This window comes from Filicampus tigris, chromosome 11, assembly GCF_054856515.1.
Source record: "Filicampus tigris isolate MCC_2025a chromosome 11, RoL_Ftig_1.0, whole genome shotgun sequence".
Classification (NCBI taxonomy): domain Eukaryota; kingdom Metazoa; phylum Chordata; class Actinopteri; order Syngnathiformes; family Syngnathidae; genus Filicampus; species Filicampus tigris.
The window spans coordinates 3,744,637-3,768,561 of record NC_141227.1 but is presented as its reverse complement, the minus strand read 5'-3'; the positions used below and the strand labels follow the sequence as shown (position 1 = coordinate 3,768,561).

Genomic DNA, 23,925 nt, shown 5'->3' with positions numbered 1-23,925 from the left:
GCAATAGTATTGAAATGAGTTTCTGCGGATTTGGGGCCGCAGGATTGAAGGGCCCAAATTCCCAATCCTGTGATGATACGAGTCAATTCAAAAGAAAAGTATTTATTTACATATGTACTGAGAAGGCCGGTTGAACAAAAAAAACTTTTCCAAAGTGTTACACCAAAAAAGCACAGTAACCAAAGCTTCGATTGTGTTATTCTGGACGTTCAAAAATTGCTTCCAACCAACATTGCAATGACAATTTTGAGCAATTGCAGTGATTAATTTTAACGCTGAATGTGAATATAACTTTCACATACCATCCAAGGATGAAATCAGGTGCAATGAAGAACTTAAGATATACTGTATGTGCTATTCTTTTTAATGGTTATTTACTACAGTATGAGTCATTCACTTGGGAGAATTACCTCTGTACACAAGCTCATTGTAAAAAATTCAGAGGTTTCAGAAATCTTATTTGGTTCTCAATAATTTCCTTAAAAAAAAGTTTTAAGATGAATCTGTTGATCTCTTTGTTATTGCTGCACCCCAATAAAAGGTGGCAAACAATATTGTGGTCCAATCAGACAGGATGAGAAAAATCATAACAAAAGGAAAAAACTGGGAAAAGAGCCAGCGTATAATTAGTGAAAGAAATTAATTTGCTTGCTGCCAGCGCGATGGCCAATCCTTTTCCATCCAACTCTGCAACAATCGCAGCACGTCGATTCGCTGGTAAAAGCGACACAGTTCAGTGAGCTCAGTGACAGGTTTCTGGTTGTAACGCAGTAGGAACTCCTGGGTGGGGCTGTGGGACAGAGAACCTTGGGTCCGGTATTCCAGCAGGGTGAGCTCGTCATAGCTCATCCCCCAGCGGCTCGCAAAGTTCTTCCAGTTTTTCACGGTGCAGTGGTTCGGATCCAGCTTGAGTCGCAATAAGTCCAGAAGATCTTTGTCATTCAGGAGGTCACTGATCTTGGGAGGAGGTGCAGGATGACAGCACTTTTCACAAGGGCTGTTTAGCTGTAATTGGAGCTCTTTGGGGTAGTCGTCTTTCCACGGACATACAAAAAGGATTATAATATATAAATAGGAAATGAATAGGCTGGATTGGAAAATGCTGGTCAAAGAAGAAATCGTTATTTTACGCTTTTATTTTCATCTTGTATCCTATTTGTTTGAATTCACTACTCATAAGAAATGCTATACCTGGTGACGTAGATGTTGGGCAGGTACATTCTTCCGCATCTTTCACTGGCTGTAACAGAAAACACACAGTAGATTTAACTTGAAAGATACAAATTCTTCTTCTCTTTGCACAGAGGTATGAAAGACTTTTTCAATTCCTATCATTTACAGCTTAGATAACGTTTGATGTTCAATACTTTCATTGTGGAAATTAAGATAACACAAGAAAAAGCCATTGGCCACTATAAAGTTATTTCCCAGATATATTAATGTATATTTGACCTGTCTATTTTTTGCAACCGTGGGGAAATATGCAAATATATCAACTTTATAGAAAACTGGGGTATTTAAACACCGTATTAGGACTGGAGATAGTTGATGCAACAGGAGACCTTCATATACAATGCTTGACACATTTATTCACATATCTTCAGAGAGCATCCAACATCTTGAAGTGCTTTAATGTGGACTCTTCAACGAGTTCTCAACGTGTTGCCATTTTGAACAGGAATCAGGAAATTGAACTGAAATTACTCTCTGCATGTCTGCATGCGTATAATGTGCGGTGTGCAATATGAAATTTACAGTTACAACTAATAAATAAAAATCAGGACAGCTATACCCAAATATGAGCAGACTCAATGAGCTTCTCTGAGAAGTCAAAAATGAATCAAGCATAATATTCAAGCAGTAAAATACGTACATATTTTTGGGGCGGTTCAGTAACGCAAGTGAATAACTAACTTTGACGTCATAATCGAGAATCAGGGATGTAATGTACTGTAATGTGCTGTTCTAAATTGTGCTGACCATTTTTCCTAGTTTTTGTAAACCAGTGAAGTAGAAAATTCAACAACAAACTAATTATATTTCAGCACTATCGACTCCATTTAAATTAAAAATCTGGTGTATTAACACTCATTATACCGAGCCTTTTTGTTTAGGGAAGGTGTGACGGACCTTACAGTTACATTGGGTGGTGGTCTAATAAAAGTGCTGTATACTGTTCTGCCAGTAGGTGCCATTGTTAGATTGAGCACTGACATCTATCAATATAAACCATGGAGTGACAAACACCAATCTTACTGGAAAAAGAACATTTTGCTACTTTTCTGTGAAGTGTTACTGAACGGGTGGAAGATACCTTATGATGTAAACGATTCGGTAATACTCCTAATACTGACCTGCCTGATTCTGTGGGAGGGGCTCAAGTATCCAGAAGGCACGGAACTCAGGTGGAGTGTTACAGCATCTGCGGGAGATACTACATCATATTATAATTCTAATGAACAACTTGGTCAGAAAAATAGACGGCCAACCCTCCTGCTTCCGTACCTCCACAGCTTTGCCGTCAGCACCAAGTACTTTTCCATTTTTCATCTTCTTGAGTGTATTTCTAAATTCCCCCTTACTAATAATTTCCACTGGCTGGTCCACCACAATTGCCTTCTCTAAACTCTAAATTAAATCAAGACATTAAATGATGCGGGTTCAAGTAAGATAAAGAATCCAAAATATAACTGGCTATACAGTAGCACATTCTTTAAGTAATACTAGGGCCAGCAAAGCCTTCTCTGCTGACCTAAACATTATGAGAAGCACTGACCTACATTTACAAGATGAAATCTAAAATTTGTTTCATGAAATGATATGTATTTTATTCATATCATAGCATTTTTCTTGGCTGTACTGCTCCCAGTACATACTGTATATATTTTTGTGTCCAGTCAGACTTCAATCTGAGCTGCAATGTCAATCGAATCCAATCCAATCAAATCTAATCGAATCAAATCTAATCTAATCTAATCTAATCTAATGTAATCCAACCTCCCAGAGTTTTTAGTTGCACTCACCAACGTATTTGAAATGTACAATTTTAGCAATGGGACCGCTTCTTTAACGTGTCAGATTTGAAATTTGCCCGAGAGGGCTCGAGCAAGGTTGGTCAGAGAAAACCAAGTACGACACATTAATACATTTAATAATCAGCATCTCGGGTGAGTATTATGTATTTGATTTAAATGTTCGGTTTTTGTTGTGTTATTATATAAATATCGGGGCGGAGGCCGACAATGTTTATGAATATGGCCGGAGGGTCGCGGCCGTAAGGGTACCCAGGTCAAGGGTGGAGGGTCGCAGCCGGACCGGCAAAAAATGGTCAAGTGCCCAGCTCTGATTATTTGGTAAGCTTTATTTTGAAGTTAGCCTTTGTGGAGGTGGTGTGTTCGTTGAGTATGTTTGCAAAGCGCTCCCATATGCGACTTAAGTGAGCCATGAGGGTTTTCAACTTTCTCTGCTTTTATAACAATGAATTTTTATCAGCGTTTTCTGAAGACATTTTATTTGTAAAATGATTGTTTTGTTGTGCGGACCCACTGAGATATCCTTGGCCACCCCAAGGAAAAAAATCCTGGCTCCGCCAGTGTGCAAGACAACATTACATTGTAGTAGCAGCAGAACAATTATTTTAAAAGAGTTATTCTTGAAATAAACATAAATGAACACACACGAACATATTTGTTAGAAAACTTCTCATGTGCACACAAAAAAACATGTTTTTTGACAAATTCCTTTGATGTTGCAAAAATAAAAGTCTAGCAGGGTAAATACCATGAATGTCTGATAATCATAAAAGTCTGGAATTTTTTTTTGTGCCTATTCTTTCTGTTCCCAGTCCCCATAGTGAGTGTTGGTGGGCGGAGTCTCCTGCGTCACACCTGCTACATGTTCTTTGTTTGACTTGTCCCGCCAGTTTTCCATCAGTCTTTTGCTCCTAAGCACTACTGTGATTTTATTTTTTGTTTCTCATTGTTTGCCTTGCAAGGTATTTGATACTCTTTTGTTTTGTACCTTTCATTGGCGCAACAATTTTAATTGCACCAGCAGCTAACAATGAAGCTCTGCCATACAATATAATGTCAGGACCGATGTCATCATTTTACAGTCTATCTTTTACATGGCTGGATGAAATAGAGTAGTCAGTCTAATCTGTAATCTCTAAGACTCTACAGTCTTCTCCATTGAGATCCCACCACCACTCAAGCAGCATCAAGTTTCACATACCAGAATGGGTGAGGCAGGAAGTCAGACAAAGTGATGGCATTAGTCAGCGCCGGACTCCTGATCGTAAGTAGTCAATACGTTGATGAGAAAAGCCAGAAATGAACTACCGGTTGCCACCAGTGAATGACGGTGACTGTGCTATTCACATTTGGAACCCTTGTGCTGACATCAGAAGGGGACTGAATACAACCTCAATAATTGCACCCATGATGAAACATCCCAAACTACTATATTAAAAACGGGGGCCGGAAAGTTGTCATTAAAATATCTGTATTTTCCCCTCTAAACTTGGCAGAAAAAATATGATATTTAACAGCGCTACGTGGACTTCATCTTTCGCACCTCGGGCCACACAAAACGTTTCATTCCTCAAGATTAGGCCTCTGAAATTCTCCGTTGGAGGTTTGACACGTGTTGCAGTCCAAATGGTATTTGGATCCATCCGCCCACTAAGCCATAAACAATAGTACTTCTGACACTGTACTATTTCCAAGGCAATAGCGGCTAGTGGGAAGGTAGAGGCAAGACTTTGAGGTTACTCTAGATTTGTAAGATGAAATGGCTTAACAGAGTGGCGAAACGCCCCCAAAAGAAAGTAAAAACCGTCAGCAGACAGGGTGGCACTACCAGGGTCCCACATTATGCCTTTCTGAGCGGTCATCAAGCCAAGTTGCGGTGGCTCTGTCAGAGCCGTTACTAGCCCTGCATATTCATATCATAATACTTTTAGTTTCAATCATTATTTCATATTTACAGTAACATATTTATAATATATTATTTGATCCTTTAAAAACATGGGTGTTGAATGACATGTGGAGAGTGCTCTGCCTGTTACTGCCAATCTCTCAAAGGTGAACTTGTTACCGGTATGTGGAAGATTATTCTTAGCTTTGGACCTTTGAATGTACAGCAGATGGTATGCATTACAACATGATTCTGTGGGACTTATGGGTTATGCTTTAAGTCAGTGGTTCTCAAAAGTTACACCATGTACCACCTCAAACAATTGTTAGATCTCCAACTAAGCTCCAAAGCAAGACAGATTCGGCGCTCCGCGGACATGTGTGCTATTTCATTCATAAACCACGTGGGACAATCCTTCTGAATCACAATTGAAGGAATCATAATCATTATCATCTTAATAGTACTACCCTGACCATGTGGCCCACATTTTTTTTCTGGGAGGGTTGGGGGGAGTCACACACGGTCGCACGGTCATGGGTAGGCAGTCTCCAAATGCTCATGTCACATGCGCGGCTAACTACATCATCCGCAAGGGTGATCATCTTGCAGTTTACCTGCCAATGTCATGCACGGACCCCAGCAAGTCTGTTTCCGCAATGTCAAGCACGGCATGCGCTTCGACCGCCCTGATTTTAATGCAAATGAGGGAACTACAACTTCACGGGACTCGGCTCCGTTTCACAAAACAACGCAAGCGGCCCGTTGTGTCCAGTTCTATCTGTGGAAGATCTAATAAAATACCAAAAGAAAGAAAACTACGCCCATGCACACAGTTAGATTGCGCTTTGCGATACACTTGCACTGGGAATGAAAATACGGCCTGATCAGTACAACTTCCGGTTCCACTGCGCAGGTCAATTTCACATTTAGGGCCCTATTTTGGTAGACTGGCGCCCATGTGTTTGGTGTAAAAACGTGTGTAACTACATTTTCGTGTTGGCGCAAGTCTAGTCTAGCCTGTTTGGGGCCTTGTTGCGCTCATCTGGGCGTGCCGGCGCTCAAAACAGACTCCCCCACGACGAACTTGATAATTTGGTGACAGAAAATACTCCGCGCTTGGTGCAAAAGCAGGTGCATTGTCATTTTTGTGCAGGGACAATGGTTTAGTTTGGCATGTTTATGCATTTGCTAGATGCTCTACACCTCACTGGGCGTTGCTGCCTCACCCCCAGCGCATCTGCAAATTTGGTTACAACAGTAGACTAGATTTTAGACTCTCAAAAAACAGGTCTCATTTGAAGTGCAGGTGGTCTAACGCGATTTTAGTGTATTTGATCGAGACGCAGGCAGATGGTGCTTTGCGGATTTGAGTGGTGGTCGTGTATTTCATTCATAAATATGACACCAGCGTGGGGCAATCCATCTGAATTATTAATTGAATGTATTATAATCATCATCATCTTAAAACTTTAAAATATTTTAAAAGCATTGCCATCACTATTGTGTGTGGGTGTGTTTGTGTGCTGAGGGGGAGTAAGGGCTAGGCTCCAGCTCCTCGTAAGGAACAATTGAATATGCGATATAGAAAATGACTGAAATATTATTGCCCTTATAATAATTATTTGCCATAGTCAATGATGAAATAGCTAAAGAATTCTAATGCATTGGAGGTCAACAAGTTTCCCAAAGCCAAGAGTTGTTGGACTTCATTATTCAGTGTATGTGCTTAGAGTAACATACTTACCATTAGGATCAGTGACTTGCACCGGGTAATTGGCTTCTAAAGACTGAAACAGAAAAAAAGGAAAGGTCAGTTAATAATAGAAAAATAAAGAGGGCTAAAAATAAAGAACCCTTTTGTGGAAGCTTAAAATGCAGCCTGACACACATAAGCCCGCAACTATGGAAGAAAATAACTGTGAAAAGACAGCAAACAGCATGCTGGAACTTGTTCTTGTTCCTCAGTGAACCCTGATGTGCTTGCAGCGGTTTTACAGTTCTACATCTCTTAGTATAATACCAAAAGACACAAGTGCAAAGGAGGGAACAAAGGGAAATCAGCATAAAGCAAACAAGAAAATGAACAGTTAAGACACAGACAGTCGACACACAAGGCTAAAGGAGAGAATAAATGACATAAGTACTCACAAATTCTGCTACAAAGGTGGTGGTGTCTGTGTCCTCCACTGGCTCTGAGCTGATTCTGTCCGCTTCAAAACACAGGGAGGGTTGTTAGGTGTGTGGCAACTATAACACATTTCATGAACTGCAGTTACATGGGTGCCTTGAGATACCATTTTAATTTGTTCCCTGAACAAGCTAGTACCTCAAATTACTCATATCTGAAATCCCTTTTCCCTGTTGTAAAAAATAAAAATGCCAGTAATCTGTTCTATCCTCCCAAAAAACATGAATAAAATTCAATGTTTCTTTATTGATAAAAAAAAATAGAGGATATATATTTATTTATTTATATTTATATAATATTTTCCGGACCATAAGGAGCTACTTTTTTTCCACGCTGAATGAATTTTATTGTCGAGCTCCAAGTTGCCTATAGATTTACCGATAGTCAATGAAATTACCGAACACGTTACAATGGACCAATGAAACTGCCCGAGTCCGCCCTTGTCCTGAATATTCATGACCTATTTGTGGTTGGAGTGCACATAAAACAATCTTTTTGCAACAAGTTCTATCTAGAAGGGGAAGAGATGACAAAATCATTGTTTTCCCCTACGCAGTGCAGGCAAATGGGACAGTTAGCAACAAAATGTTATTTGAAAGGAGACCCCACACATGACGAGGGAGAAAATCGTGTTCTTCCAGCTCTCATATTGTGTGGTGTATCACAGACAATCGTGAGTCTCTCTTAAACCAGATGTCTGGCATTGTACCAAGACTGACCAAAGAGAGGCAGTGTTGTGTCGCAGGGCATTCAACTCAACTCAACTCAACTCAACCCAACTCAACTCAATTCAACAGACGTTGAAAAATAAACTGGACATGTAATGCTGCCTACACGCCGTAGCAAGAAGTCATCGGCGTCTTGCATTGTCACTATCTAAGCCAGGGGGCGGCAACCTTTAACACTCAAAGAGCCAAAGAGCCATTTTGACCCGTTTTCCTCAGAAAAGAAAACACTGGGTTCCGCAAACACCTTTTGACATCTGAAATTAACGTATTACATATTCATTGCAAACCGCGTCTATGAAGTCCATATCAAAATGAAACTGACTTGCCTCACGACACACAATTGAGGAGCATCTCATCGATCCATACAGTATTAAACAAACAAGCCTACGTACTCCAGTGAACTTTACTATTTTCACTCGTTATTATCTTAAAAAAAAAAAAAAAAAAAGGAAGACAAAACACTACTAGACGGTAGCAGGGCGGCCATTATGCCACACGGCTTCCGCATTCCGCTTTGTGTCGCACACACCTGCGGCCGTGATATTTTGCTTTATTTTAGTATTTGCTATTTTCACTGCTTTAAATTGGCTAGAATTGAACAAAAAATTACAGTCGAAGTAGGGACGGACCATTAGAATCGATTTGTGAAAAAAATTTATTTGACCATATTTGGACTTCCGAGGTTGTCGGCCGACAGCGACGATATACAATTTTATTTTAATATTTCGAGATCATAATAATTTTACAATTTACAACTACAATTAAACAGACGAACAAACACAAATAAAATACTTTGTTCAGATATTGTGCAGTTTTGTTGTCGCTGGGCTTTCCGAGCACGCCGGCTGCCTCAAGACATGTCAATTGCTGTCAAACGTCTCTGGAGAAGGTGAATGCTAATCACCGAAATTGCACAAGGTCTGAAGAAAGGAGTTAAAAACTTTGACTCAACAAGAAGACATGATATACGTTTTTGAGGCAAATAACATACAGTTCAATAGGACACTTATAATTTATTTTCCCAAGGCACGCAGAGCGGCAAGATAAGGATGAAAGAGCCGCATGCGACTCTGGAGCCGCGGGTTGCCGACCCCTGATCTAGGCGCACTTAACTCCGCTTAACTTAACTCTGATTTTTCTCTGGTGTTTTCACATTGTTTTATGTCTCCACTGCGAAAATGCCACAGTGTGTACCGTACGGTTGTAAGTCTGGGAGAAGCTCTATTTGCACATTGCATTGGTAAAAATGTGATTATACATTTTTTCTCTCATAAGGTATACTGCATCTCCAAGTGCTACTCAAAGATTCACCTGTATCAAATGTCAAAACCATGAAAAACAGACTGTCGCTGTGAAATGTAAACCTAACCTCTGTACGTCACGATCCATTATACTGAGAAGTTCGTTCTTTGCGGGGCTCTGATTACTCCATGCAGGGATCCTGGCCCTAGTAACTGTTTTCACCTAAAACCGAACATAAGTTGATAGTGACAGTGGCAATCAAAGATGGCTGCCCTTTGAATTAAGCCACGAGAGGCCACTGTGAGTCCAGGTTATTTTTAAATGCCCGTGATCCAGGCTGCTGGAAAATACAAACAAAGAGTAGTAGTAGAAGACGAAATACAATAAGCCAGGCAACCTGTACACTATAGTGAGGTGGCAAACTCCTCCTCGTTGGGAAACATGTAATTCAAACACTCAACACAACCAGTTAGCAAGTTAGCAAATAGAGTAGCTATTTGTTCCACTTCTATCCTGGTCCACAGTCTTGTCACCTACCGTCTCGATTACTGTCACTCCCTCCTCTTAAGTCCTGCCATAAGCTTCAATTGGTCCAGAGCTCCACTGTATGTGTCATCACCAAAAAGCCCTCCTTCCATCATATGACCCCTGACCACCAAAAAATTCACCAGCTGTCAGTCAGATGCAGAATTCAGTTTAAGATGCTTGTTTTGTCTTCAAAGCCATCCCCAACTTTGCCCCTTCATACTTGTCTGACCTCCTCCAAATCGCCACTGCAGTCCGCGCCTTCCGATCCTCCCCCTCCATCCACCTATATGTTCCACCTGCCCGTCTCATCACCATGGGAAGCATGGCCTTCTGCTTCTCTGCTTCCCAGCTGTAGAACTCTTTGCCACCTGACCTCCGCAACTCAGTCTCTCTTGCTACTTTAAAATCCCAAACTCAAAACTCACCTATTTAAGATCAGCTGCTTGCTGAAACGCCACAGAATTGTATTTTGTTGAATCTATTTATTTTTCTATTTCTTTTGAATGATTCTGTTGTAATTGTTGTTTGATTGATGCACAGTGCCCTTGAGTGTCTCGAAAGGTGCTTCCACATAAAATGCATTATTATTATTATGATGATTATTTTTTGGGTCCTGTAAAAAGCAGGAGCTCCAGGTCATTTCCCAATCGACTCATCATTGAGACCTTGATTGGTCGAACTCAGTGTTCACCACACAAACAAAGATTTGTGGGTGTGAATATTGAACACATTTAACATTTACAATTGTCTGCCCTGGCTGATTTCCGAGTAAATTGGGGAGGAAGAATAGCTCAAAGCACACCCCAAAACACAATATAATTGGTCAAGATAATCTTTTAGATTAGCCAGTAATTGGGCTCATGCTAAATTAGATTGGAAGGGGGAATCAGGTTCAAATTATCCTGCTTATCAGTATGTGTGTACTGTGTACCAAGCTTTGTGCTTAAGAATGAATGAAAATAGGACCCATAGTGTTTAATTTGCAACAATGCAACCTCTCGTATGAGATAAACTGACTCAGTTCTCCTTTGCCGTGATTGTTAAACACAGCTACACTGATGGATGGATTGATTGATAATTTCTCTTCCATGACATAGCACGTAGTCAGAAAGGATTTTTCTCTCAGATTACAGAGCCAAAATGCAAATGCTTAAAAACACAATTTTCTCTGCCTGAATAGTGTATTACTGTCAGTCATCAACTTAAAACATTATCTTCATAATGTATGGTTGTTGGCATATGGTTTGTTAAAATAAAGTAAGGGCGATTGTGCAGAGTGACTAGGAGAGGCGTGATATGAAGCACAAAGGCCATGGTTGGTGGACAACTCAGGCAGCCATTAGAGACAATTTCTAAAATGATAAAGCTACTGTCCTAGATCCATTAGTTTAAGTATGCATGCAGCTGAAAAATGTCACGAGCAACTGTTTGTGTTCACAGCAAACAGTGTGGTTTGTCTTGGTTCAAACTATCTCGACACTTCCACTACGTAAAGTTGAGAGTGGTTGTTATCATTTGAAAGGAAGAAGCGTAATTGTAGGTCTATCACAAGACATGTAAAACATTTTCCTCTTCCATTAACGTTAGCAGGCAATACATTCGTGGGAATGGGTATCACATCAGACTCAAGCCAACAACATAAACTGGATCAACCCTTCCAGTCTTCTATGGATAACAAATGTGGCCACCATGTGAATCTCAAATGGACCAAGAAAACACTTTCTGGATAAAATATGTTTAAAAAAATGGATAAAATATGTTAAAAAAAATAAATAAACCCCAAAAAACATGGCAGCTTTGGGTGGTACTGCACTTCAGGTACAGCAAAAAATAGAATGAACACCAAGATCAAAGATCATTTTAAACCCTTGATCAGTTGAGCATTGTTTCTCCCTTTCTGGGAATGCAAGGACATGCTGCAACACGCTCAGGATGACATTCAAGAGATGAAATAAAAAACACATTATAGCCCATAAGCAAAGTATAATACTTTGCTTATGGGCTATAATTCCAGGCAAGTGAATCTCTCGAGTCTCCTGTTTGACCACCCATGTCTCTTATGAAACTATTAAGCACAAATTATGAACAGCCAGCATCAATGGACATTTGTTTTTTTTCCCTTGTACTGCTGTTAACAGTTCAGAAGAAAGACATCTACAAGGTACGTAATTTTAATTTGCGATACACTGCACCCTGTAATTGGTAAATCACTGACTGTGTTTGTTCAACACATACACCCTGTCATAACTGATTTTTCAAAAGGAACAGAAAAAGGTGAAAGTTAAGGTTAAACACCAGGTTAGGACGCTGGTTGAAGTGCGATTTATGTGGACTTAGGAACAAATGCTCCAACTGTTGCCATGATAAAACTAGCTAGGTGAAAAGTGTCCGCCATCTTTGTGTAACTGTGCCACTGTTGTCTGCTGCCAAATAGTGTACTTTGTTGCGCCTCGATTGCTTCAAGAGATGATTAATCAACAATTCACACCGATACCTAACAATCACCAAACTGATTTAAAATGGTACCTCAATCACACATTCATAGTTAAATGAACTGAAAGTTATATGTTAAAATGTGATATTCATCATATTAAAATGTGAAAATTAGCATATTAAATCCTGATAAATTTGAATTCCACTTTTGGTCAAACAAAGCGAAGAAGACTGTTGTTTATATTAAGAAGGTAACCTTGAGCCCCATTCCCTTCGATTCCTGTGAATGGTCGTTTTCAATAAAGTTTGTATTAAAAAAAAAAAACATAAAGTATTTCTTTTCAGTTCAGCTCACTGGAGGAGTCCTTCTTGTATCTGATAACTCAAAGTAACCAACTATACCACTAGTCTGCTCTTCAATAATAATGTAAAATAACAAGGCCAAGTGTTTAAATAGATTTAAGATTTAAAAAGAAGACACACATTGGGCTCTGCTGGCAGTGACTTGAACCGGAATAAATTTCTTTGTTTTGCTCAGGATATAGGACTGGACTTGGGTCATTAAGAAATAAAGTACTGGACTATAAGCCGCACCTTTACATAAGTCACATCCACTCCATATAAAAAAAAAACAATAATGAAAAAAAGAGATATAAGACGTACCGGGTTATGAGTCGCAGGTATGTATGTTGAAAAATTAGATATTTACTGCATTTACAGAACGATTTTGAACTGTAAATGTACACGTATGTACCTGAACAGATTTTTTTCCTAACTGTGCCTTTTAACATGGCAGTAACTTTGCTGCTAGAAAGATCAATGGCTTTCAACTTAAAACTTGCATCAAATGAACTTCTTCGTGTGGGTTCCATGATGAAGGGGCGAGGATTTGAAAGTAATTAACCCTTGGTAATTTGTCATCCGTGTTCTATCTGCTAAAGAAAAAGTAGCATATCGTTGCTGTCCTGCGAAAAACACTCCAATTTTGGAAACTTTTTAAATTTTCACTTTAATGTGAAGCTTGTAACGCGGAAACATGATTCAGCCAAAAATAAGAAAATGAAAAAAAATGGAGATAAATGTTTTTCACATGACAGCAACGATATTCTTCTTTGCATTGATTTTTTTCTTGGTTTTGATTCTAATTCCGGATAGAGCGCCCCTAGCGGTGGAAGAAAAATCCACATAATAGCTGCACCTTTGTGTAAGCCTCATGGTCATGAAAAACATAGCGGCTTATAGTCCAACAAATACGGTAACTGGGGAAGCAAGCCAAATTACTTTCTTGAAATAATAGTAAATAATAACGCAAACTTAAAAAATTATATGGCAGGAAATAATTCTAGAAAACAGATTGAATTATGGATAAATAATGCTCTAACAAATGAAACGATGGTTGGAGATGAAGCTTTAAATAATTACTATGTAGAATCTGGAGCTAATATTAAGTTTTCCTTCACTTAAGCAATTATAGCGAATAAACTTGGCTATTCCATTATTTAATTTAGAGTACCGGTATCTGAAACTCAGGTAGCAAAAGTAATTGATTCACTAAAATCCAAGGATGTGTGTGAAATTGACTGTTATGATTAAGGAACTTTCCTGTCTCTTGACCAAACCTATAACTCCCATTGTAAATATTTTTTTCACTCAGGGGAGTTTTCCTGATACTGAAAGCCAGCAGTTGTTCCAATTTTTAAGAGAACTGAGCCTCATTCAGTATCAAACTATAGACCAATAAGCATTCTTCCAGTCATGTCCAAGGTTACTGAAAAGACAGTGGCAGATCAGCTAATTTCTCATCTTAACTCTAGTCAACTACTACATCCCATGCACGGCTTTAGGGTCTTTCATGGACACTGGGGGTGTGGTTGGTGCATTTTTTTAATCTTCAAAAATTTGACATGGTTAATATTTTCCAGTCTAAAGTTCCATTCATTATCCAAACCCCTTATCCTCACAAGGGTCACGAGCGTGCTGGAGCCCTGCTATGTTCGGGCAATAAGTGCGGTACACCCTGAATTGATTGCCAGCCAATCGCAGGGCACACACAGACAAACAAACATTTACACTCACATTGAAAAAAAGTACTTGATTTTCGGTTGGATATGATTAAAATGTGTTAAATTAAGACACATCATTTGTTTATTTTTGAGAAAAATACAAGAAAATTACACAATCATACCTAGGGACAAATTAGAATGTTCAATTTTATTTTAATTTTCCCAGTCCACTTCTACAATGTAATTAGTTTGAATCATATCTTGCTAACCAATCTCAGTGTGTAAAAATACATAACACAAAATCTACTTTGAAAGATTTTGTCACAGGTATCCCACAAGGTTCATTCCTGGGTCCAATTCTGTTTTCTCATTGTATAAATGACCTACCATCTGTGTGTCAAGTGTGTGGTTGCGAGGTCTTTATATATGCAGATGATACAGTACTGTGATTTTTGTGAAGAGTAAAGACCATTCACAGGTTGCTGCACACATTACAAAGGTCATGTTAAATGTTTCAAACTGGCTGAGTAACTGCCATTTAGGACTTCTCCAAAACTGTAGCTACGTTTTTTTCTTGCCAAAACAAATGAATCCCACATAGAACCTGACATTTTTATTTCTGGACAGAACATTTAAACTGTAAATGAATATAAATTGAGTTGAGCTAGTTGAAACCAATCTCACGTTTAAACATCACATTGATAAGGTGAGTGCAGTCCTCAAATTTACACTAGCAAATGTTATGGATTTTAGAAATCACGTTGAAAGTACCTGCACAAATGTATATGTCTTCCCTTATACCTCATATGAATTACTGTCTACCCACCTTGGCCACTGCAAATTCGAGTTCTCCAAACCCCGTAATATGTTTATACAAACAAGCGCTTAAAATTCTGGATTAAAAAAAAAGATAATTGACAACTGGAGAAGTCTAGATTTACTAATGGGTGCAAAGGAAGCAACATATGGTGGTAATGCAACACAAGGGTTGGCAATTGCCATTAAACACCGACAAAGAAGAAAGCCAAATTCAAACTTAACAAGTGATAACTTATCTCGTTAAAACATCGCAATGATAAGTGAACCAAATTACACTAAAACGTGATATTGTTTCGGGTGTGGCAGCAATATGTTTCTGTAATTTTTCATACAATTCTGTAATTATGATTTTTATTACAGTGTTAGTGTAATGTGCATAGTATAAGTACAAATTTGGTTACGTTGGAGTGGGATTCTGTCCTAAACCCAGAACCTCTTGCATTATTATGTGCATTGGGTTATTGCTTGTCGGACAATGTTTTATCCATCCATCCATCCATTATCCAAGCCACTTATCCTCACGAGGGTCGCGGGTGTGTTGGAGCCTATTCCAACCGTCTATGAGCAGTAGGCGGGGTACACCTTGAAATGGTTGCCAGCCAATCCCAAGGCACACGAAGACAAACAACAATTCACACTCACAATCACACTTAGGGGCAATTCAGAGTGATCAATCAAACTACCATGCATGTTTTTGGAATGTGGAAGGAAACCCAGCGAAAACCCACACAGGCACAGTGAGATCAGGCAAATTCCACACAGGATCGAGCCCCAGACCTTTGAACTGCATTGGACAGTGTTTTAATAATACAAAAGGGGTATTATAGTTTTTATTTTCACATACAGTATAACATTTTTAGCTTGCTATTTACACGTCTTTCATATTCTACTCATCTGTTGATTAACAATGATCTTTTCCACTATTTTTTACTTGATAGATATGCTACGGTATATTGTAGATAGTGCTGAATAGATAGATAGATAGATAGATAGATAGATAGATAGATAGATAGATAGATAGATAGATAGATAGAAATATTAAAGCTGAACTTAAGTAAATTGCTGTATATATATATTCTGTGTAATGTAATAAATGACTCAAAAAAGACTCCCTCTATCTTGGGTGTCATCAGGTAACACTAGCATCACGTGCTACAGTGTGATGCTAATATGAGTTGGAAATGAAGAAACCACGTTTTCCCAACTACTTAAAACATTTTATGAGTGATGTAAAACTGATTTAAGGTACTTACCAAATGGTTCTTTACATGCTCTCAAAGTGCTCATTTTTGAAGCCTCTCAAGTACTCCAGGTCAGCGTCTCGATGCCTTTTAAAGATGTTGATGCCAGCCGGTGGCGGCACCTTAAGAAAAAGACACCCTTCAAAAAGAACAAGTAGATTTAATGCTGCGTTCAAGTGCTGCTCGAAAATGTTAATTTAGTGGGAGGGACCTTCACGCAAAAGACTTCCCAAGGCAATTGAATTCGTCATTGCATTGAAGAAAGAGACTTGAGGTGGGACACGTCCCGCTCCCCAAAAAACAAACAAACAAACAAACAAACAAACAAACAATAAATAGTAAAAGAAAGCAATACTGATTGAGTGTTAGCACTTAATTTACTTGATCCTGTTCCGGTCTGTTCTTAATCCATCCATCCATCCAGCCATTATCCAAACTGCTTATCCACTGTTTACCAAATATGCCAATATACAACACCTGGCTAGAAAATAAATAAATATGGAACCACCAGTCTCAGATGTTCATTCAGTTGTTTTAATTTGTGGGTCACAGATCACAGACATGACTCAAAACTAAAGTCATTTCAAACGGCAACTTTCTGTCTTAAAGAAACACTAAATAAATCAATAATAAGTAGTCAGCAACAGTTACATTTTTAGACCAAGTAGAATGAAAAAAATATGGAAACTCCAATTCTGAGCAGACTGGTGATTCCTTAATTTTTGCAAGGGTTTGTAATTTTTAATTAATAATTTTAAACCCAAAAATAAATTGCACAAAGCTTTACGAGGAAAAGTTCATTTAAGTATCCACTACAAGGGGTCCACCTTCGATGACGGTGTTCTGTAATTACATATGTACTTGTACATATTTGTACGAAAAACACGATCAAATGAAACACATGAAAGAAGACAGTACCGTCCTGCAGTAACTGGGTATGCCTTTTTGTGCCAAAAGCAAATATTCAATCCTGCTGTGTAACCTTCAGATGTAAACTGAGGATGCTGTATTGTATTTCATAATTTAGATTCAAACACTTCTCACAAATTCTAATCTTGTATATCAAGACACTCATGACAATAATCACTCGTGAAGTGTTTAGAAAAATAAGAGTGTAAACATAAATATGTTTTAATGTATGAGCAAAAGCACTAGACATCTTATTGCAGGTGCATCTTTGCCTACATTCCTAAAGTGACATGACACTTAACTTTGTGTCATCGTGAAATGTATTATTGTGTAGCAGAAGTCTAGAGTAAGTGACGAAAAACTCTCAGTATACTGTACATACGGTATTTACCATGGACCATTTCTGAACAGGGATGCAGCATAATATTTTGACTAATTACAAGACTAGCGACGTAGGAGCAAACATAATGGGACCAGGAAACAGACAATACTGTATCGTAGATGGTGCTCAATAGAATATTCTAGTATAAAGCTATTGTTAACCCCACATGTGCTCTTGCAAATTCTGATGTGTGATAGTTTACAGTTGTTACGGTACTTCCTGAGGACAGAGGCAGGTGAGGAAACTCACAGGTGAACAGCTTCAGGGAACTGAGGAGGCCACACATTCTTTGCATGTGTGTACATGTTGGTGTTGCTTCCTTTTTATTATATTTTTTTAAAATCTTAGCTTCACATGATTTTTACTGTACTTTTATATCTCAAATGCAGCTTCCTTTCTTTCTTTCTTTTTTATTTTTTTTAACAAAATTCCTATCCAACAACAACCCAAAAAAACAGAGACAATTGAGGCGTTATGAGACGTTGATTTACTCTCATGAAAGAGATCAAACAAGACAAACCGGGAAAATAGACGATTACATAGACGGAAAAAAATGGGCTTCCGAATATGCTTAGTCTGACTATTTTTTTTAAAGTTTCCTGTTTATCATTTATGGCCTACAAAATGGGCGTCTGTCATAGGCGGATAGGCGGACCGGTCCACCACATAAGCGGTATGACCAGCTCCGCATTTCAATACATACAAAGTACAACAACCTAACAATAACCACGCTCATACACGCACAGTGTGCATGGGCGTTTCTATAAATACATGTTTGCGTCAATGTATCCGCATGTATCAGCTATACCCGCGACACAATGTGCATGTGCACGACTATGATTGTATGTGATTGTGTGAATGTAGCATTCATTCCATAACATTACTAACAAAGTACATGGCCCATCAAACAGTACAAGTTCCCAAGTTCATATTTTAAAAAGCAGTGAATTCAACTTCAACCTGTCTAAACAAAGTCTTGTTACATTTAGCAAGACATTTCACTACCTGGCCGAGTAAATACTCATTTTGAGTATATTTAAGCAGTTAGTTATACTTGAGCCATCATTTAAACTGATATAATGAAGTTCTATTCTGTCATGGTGCAGCCCATTCAATAGATCAACTCCTGACCAAGTGATAGGCTAGGTTCACACTGCAGGTCTGAATGCTCGGTTCGGATTTTTGGGTAAAATCTGATTTTCTTGTGTGAATGCTTACATTACACATTAAATGCAACCTCTGTCTGTCTAGTAATGGGCTGGGCTTGGCAGTCATTTGTATAGCGCTTTTCTACCTTCTGTACGTGAACATATGCGTCCCCAATGCGACCGCATGCGCAGAGGAATAGACGACGTCACTCACAACGTTAGTGTTTACGGAAGTAAATATTTTCCAGCGTGTCGGGGCTACTGACTTATCTTTTTATCATCTCATATCTAGAGAGGAGTGATTATAAAGAAATAGTGTCGTCTGCGTGGCTACTACTTTCACAGTCAATGTCCACTTTATGCTTTGTGCTGCAGGTGGAACTAAATTTAAGTCAAATGTAAAGCCAATACTCAAAACAACTTTGCAGATTCATGGGCAATCAAGCATTATATGCCTGTCGATAACGTCAAGAACGCATATATGTGATCTGGCCATTCAGATTGTGGTCGCTTTGCAAAAAATCAGATACAATACAATACAATACAATCTTATTTATATAGCGCATTTCATAACAGCTAGAGCTGTAACAAAGCACATATACATATATATATATATATATATATATATATATATATATATATATATATATATATATATATATATATATATATATATATATATATATATGTATATATATATATATATATATATATAGAGAGAGAGAGAGGGAAAGAGAGAGAGAGAGAGAGAGGGAGAGAGAGAGAGAGAGATAATATATAAAATATAAATAAAAATATAAATATTTAAAGCCAATAAATTGACATAAAACACTATATACAATTGACCCCTGGAAAGAGCCGAAAATTTCAGGTCTGATCAAAAGCCAGAGAAAAGAAATGTGTCTTCAACCGGGTTTTAAAAATGGACAGAGAGGGGGCTTACCTAACAATCAATGGGAGGTCATTCCAGAGGGAAGGACGAGCAACAGAAAAGGCTCGATCCCCTCTGAGGCTCCGCTTGGTCCTCGGCACCTCGAGCAGCGCCTGGTCCGCAGACCTGAGGCTGCGGGAAGGTGCGTAGGAGTGGAGGAGCTCGGAGAGGTACGACGGGTCGAGGCCATTTAATGATTTAAAAACAAATAGGAGAATCTTAAATTGGACCCTGAAATGCACCGGGAGCCAGTGAAGGGAGGCTAGAATTGGTGTGTGCTCGATCTTCCGAGTTCCAGTTAGTAGGCGGGCAGCAGCATTTTGGACCAACTGGAGACGTTTGAGGGAGGACTGGCTGACTCCAAAATAAAGTGCATTGCAGTAATCTTGCCGAGATGTAACAAAGGCATGGATGACTCTTTCTAAGTGCTGATGGGAAAGGAGGGGCTTTACCTTAGCCAGCTGTCTAAGGTGAAAGAAGCTTGACTTTACAACAGCGCTAATTTTCTGGTCCAATTTAAGATTACTGTCCATTTTAAAACCCAAGTTTAAGACTGTTGGCTTTAGATATGAAGCCAGGGGGCCCAGGTCAACAGGGTGGGGTGGAGAGGAGCCACGGTTGACGATAACAACCACACATGAAAGCGACCCAAGTCGGATTTAAAAAAAACGTAATTGAACCATTAAGACATAAAAAACAGATACAGGTTCGCATACAGGGAAACAAATATATTTGGGTTGATTTTCACTTAATTGAGTGTATTTATTCATCCTGCTCAGGCTCGGGGCGTAACGAAATACGTGTACCAGTGTTACGTAAAAACTGTAACAGGATTCCGTTACCATTGGTGAAAAAAAACTAATCAGATTACAGGTACAGTTAATAAAAATGTGGATTTTTTTGCCGAATTACATTTTCAATGTGGGGACAGAGACGACACAGTCGAATCCTCGCCGCTCTCAAACTTGTTGGTCAAACAAGATTTCGCGGAGTCAAATGGATAACTGGTCACAATATATCTCCATGGTCATCCCAAGTATAGGTTGTTGTTGTTGGCCAACAATTAAATGACTGAGACAGGGCAGGGTTTTAGCGCAGTCAGTTTCAAAAGTGACTCGAACAGAATGGATGGTGACTGTTTTGGATCCTATTCACTGCAAGACTTATTCATTTTAAATAATATTTACAAAGAAATGTGTGAACTGTCAAAATCATCCGGACTGTTGTTATCACGGAGGAGTGCGAAGAGCTAGCATGCCAGCCCTTATGCCCACAGCCAGCTTGTATGTAGATACTTCACTAATTCTCATCACGAATCACCCACCCAATAACATCTGCTAAATTTGTCACCGGGAGTAAAAAAAAAAAATACAAACTTTTTTTTGCGGTTAACGTCATGTATTAGTCACAGAACGTGTGTGTTTGAATGAGATGGGGGATGGTGTGGGCCGAGGCGGGGGTGAAGTTCTCTCTTTTCTACCTTTGATAAGTTGACTTTATGAAGCTACCAAATCTACTTTCCCTCATTTCTACCTTTGATAAATTAACTTTATGAAGCTACCAAATCTACTTTCCCTCACAAGATGAAGTTATCTATCTATCTATCTATCTATCTATCTATCTATCTATCTATCTATCTATCTATCTATCCATCTATCCATCCATCCATCCATCCATCCATCCATCCATCCATCTATCATCTCTGCAACATTCCAAAAACCAAGCATATTTAACAACAATAAGACTGAAAAGACCAGAGAAATATATAAAAATAAACATATTGTTTTAATCTATTTTCCTTTTATTGAATTTTTTCAATATATCTGGTATTGTAATAATACAAAAGTAATTAAACATATTATGGCACTTGGGTTACATTACTAACTACATTTGTTAATAGGTAACTAGTAACTGTATGTATCCATTTACCTGCCAGCCGCACCCCCCACATACGTACACAAAGAAAAAAATTAATAAAATTAGGGCCACGAAAAATTGTTATATCAGGTCGGCCACCATCGGACTTCACCTTAGGGCTCGGACTCCGTATCTGCAAGACCTATCAAGTTACGAGACATGTTTTGTGTACGTTTTCTGTATTAAACACTACTATATCCCTGGCTTTACGTGGGATTACTTTAATTAAACAATAAAAACGGAGCGAGTAGTGACCAATTTTAACAGTACGTGCAGCGTCGGCTAAACTTCGAAAGAGCAGTGCGACTTGTAGTATATGACGTCATCTGGGACGACCTCATGACCAAGCGTCGCGTAATAATGATCAAATCTAATTGATTAAAAATGTGTCGTTGATTTTTTTAAAAGGCAAAACATGGCTTTCACGTGCACTAAAAAGAAGGGGGGAAGGAATAACGGCGTACTTTGGGTGTCAAATCAGTGGCACTGGCAAAAGTACCTGTGCCAGCAGGGCACCGACAGCCCAACTAATGCACTTGCCTGGGCTATCTTCGTTTGCGCTTTCTACGTCATTGTGTTATTACAGCAGGTCTGAGATAGAACGTTCCTCAAATCGCCTTGCTTATTCGTCTCTTTATGATCAAACTCGTTTGTTAAACTAAAACTGTGCGTCGGGCTCGGGGTCGTAAATCTCGGTTGGTTCGATTCGGAATAGACGTTGCCCGTGAAAAGGGCTTCCCTCGCATATAAGTCCGGCAAATCCGGTTTACCGTGAACGCCACAAAATAAAAACGTCCTACTTCCGTCATTACGCCAAGTGACGTCAGGGCGTTTGTCCAATCAGGAGGAGATCCCCAAGCTCCGTAAAGAAGCAGATGATATGGCAGCTTCGAAAGCGACCAGGTGGAACTTGCTTTGTTAACACGACTAAAGCATTGATTATGAATAGAATTTGACTCCGAGAGGGCCACGAGGCAGCTGCTCGAAATGATTTACCTAATACTAATTTCTGCATTCTCCGGAGCCGTCGTTACGTTGATGTTACAGTTCTTGTTGATCTATCGGAGGAGCCCAGAGCCTATCGGGAGGACCGAGCAGTACGCCAAAGTAGTGCCTGATAACGCATTGAAGGATTACTTTAATTCCCAGTATGTCGATCCAGGCCAGCTGCAGCAGCAGGACGGTACAGCCTCTGCTGGTTCCAAGACGCAAGAGGCCGCCTCAACGAGACAGCAGGAAACGACTGTGACCGGCGGCAGCCCAAAACAACACCCGTCGCCGCCTGTGCACAGCGACTCGGCTGATGCGGACAAGCCCGAAACCTGTCATTTCCTCAATGCAATCTTTTTGTTCCTGTTCAGAGAGCTTCGGGACACTCCTGTGGTCAGACACTGGCTCACCAAAAAGATCAAGGTAGAGTTTGAGGAGCTGCTGCAAACCAAGACAGCAGGTCGGCTGCTTGAGGGTCTTAGCCTGCGAGATATTTCTTTAGGTAATTCTCTTCCGGTCTTCAAGACGACCAAACTCATGAAGCCGGTGCATTTGAACGAGGACGGCATGCCGGAGGAACTCAACTTTGAGGTGGACATTGAGTACAACGGTGGCTTCCATCTCGCCATTGACGTGGAGTTGGTGTTTTGGAAGTCTGCTTACCTGTTCGTTAAAATGAGACGCGTAGTGGGCAAACTGCGGCTGCAGTTCACCCGCGTGCCCTTCACCCACTGGTCCTTCTCCTTCCTTGAGGACCCATTGGTGGACTTTGAGGTCAAATCCCAGTTTGAAGGCAGACCCCTTCCTCAGCTCACCTCCATCATCGTCAACCAACTCAAACGGGTCATCAAAAAGAAACACACATTACCCAACTACAAAATCAGGTAGGTAGTTAGTTAGCATTGTCTGTGTTATGATTTAGATGCATCTGATACACTTCTTATAGCACACGTGTTTTGTTGCTCAGATGTTATATTAAAGTAAGCCTTTAATTTTACATGTGGCTTCAATGGTAGTTTAATTAGTTTAGCTTGGAAAAATGTATGAGCTGAAAAATATACCACTATATTGATTATATTTAACTTTAATGCAAACATTCAACACATGGTTCATGTTGTGTCCAGCAAAGTAATGTGTTGTAAACTCACCGCTGGACAATAGACACACATTTGACAATGAGGAGGACTCAAAGAAAAACAATGCCATAATGCATCGTAAACAATTGCCAGGTGTCGACCAGAAATGGCAACAGTATGGCTGCACAAAATCTCGAAAAAATGTAGATCCTATGCAATATGCATATTGCCAAGACATGCAATAATTTTCTTATGGGATTGTATGCTTTTATCTGAATTTGATAAATCAGATGCAAAATAATTACAGGCAATATTAACTTTTTACTGCTGCGAATGGCGTACATATGTGGAGTATCTCTTTAATATTAATTCAAACAATAAATAACCCTGAATGTCTGCTACGGCAGAATAATTTTGTAAAGTAATGTAGTTGCGGTTTCTTTTTCCCTTCAATATTGTGATTGTGGCTTAAT

General features: G+C 39.3%; 2 protein-coding genes across 3 annotated transcripts in view; one reads left to right on the top strand and one right to left on the bottom strand.

Moving 5' to 3' along the window:
* Positions 1 to 343: 343 nt before the first annotated feature.
* edaradd (EDAR-associated death domain) lies at positions 344 to 23,143 on the bottom strand. Of its 2 annotated transcripts, none has more exons than XM_086044699.1 (7): positions 23,040 to 23,143; positions 16,112 to 16,238; positions 7,066 to 7,127; positions 6,662 to 6,704; positions 2,355 to 2,434; positions 1,192 to 1,240; positions 344 to 1,034 (listed from the first exon to the last, which is right to left on the bottom strand). In XM_086044699.1, the coding sequence occupies exons 2-7, from the start codon at positions 16,143 to 16,145 to the stop codon at positions 640 to 642; spliced, it is 663 nt and encodes a 220-aa protein (XP_085900825.1). In that variant the 5' UTR covers positions 16,146 to 16,238; positions 23,040 to 23,143; the 3' UTR covers positions 344 to 639. The 2 variants fall into 2 exon arrangements, with proteins under 2 accessions (XP_085900825.1, XP_085900826.1); XM_086044700.1 differs by having other exon boundaries at positions 2,355 to 2,422; positions 23,040 to 23,141.
* pdzd8 (PDZ domain containing 8) overlaps positions 22,183 to 23,925 on the top strand; it is a 50,758-nt gene continuing 49,015 nt past the window's right edge. The window contains exon 1 of the mRNA XM_086044698.1: positions 22,183 to 23,260. Coding sequence (XP_085900824.1) covers positions 22,374 to 23,260 — 887 coding nt within the window. The 5' untranslated portion in view covers positions 22,183 to 22,373. The remainder of the gene's footprint in view (positions 23,261 to 23,925) is intronic.

What these genes read in the sequence shown, in the direction of transcription:
- edaradd (XM_086044699.1), bottom strand. Translation starts at nt 16,145, where the DNA reads ATGAGCACTTTGAGAGCATGTAAAGAACCATTTG. An exon ending in AGCATGTAAAGAACCATTTG is followed by an intron (nt 7,128 to 16,111) that starts GTAAGTACCTTA and finishes TGTGTTTTGAAG; the next exon opens with CGGACAGAATCAGCTCAGAG. An exon ending in CCACCTTTGTAGCAGAATTT is followed by an intron (nt 6,705 to 7,065) that starts GTGAGTACTTAT and finishes TTTCTGTTTCAG; the next exon opens with TCTTTAGAAGCCAATTACCC.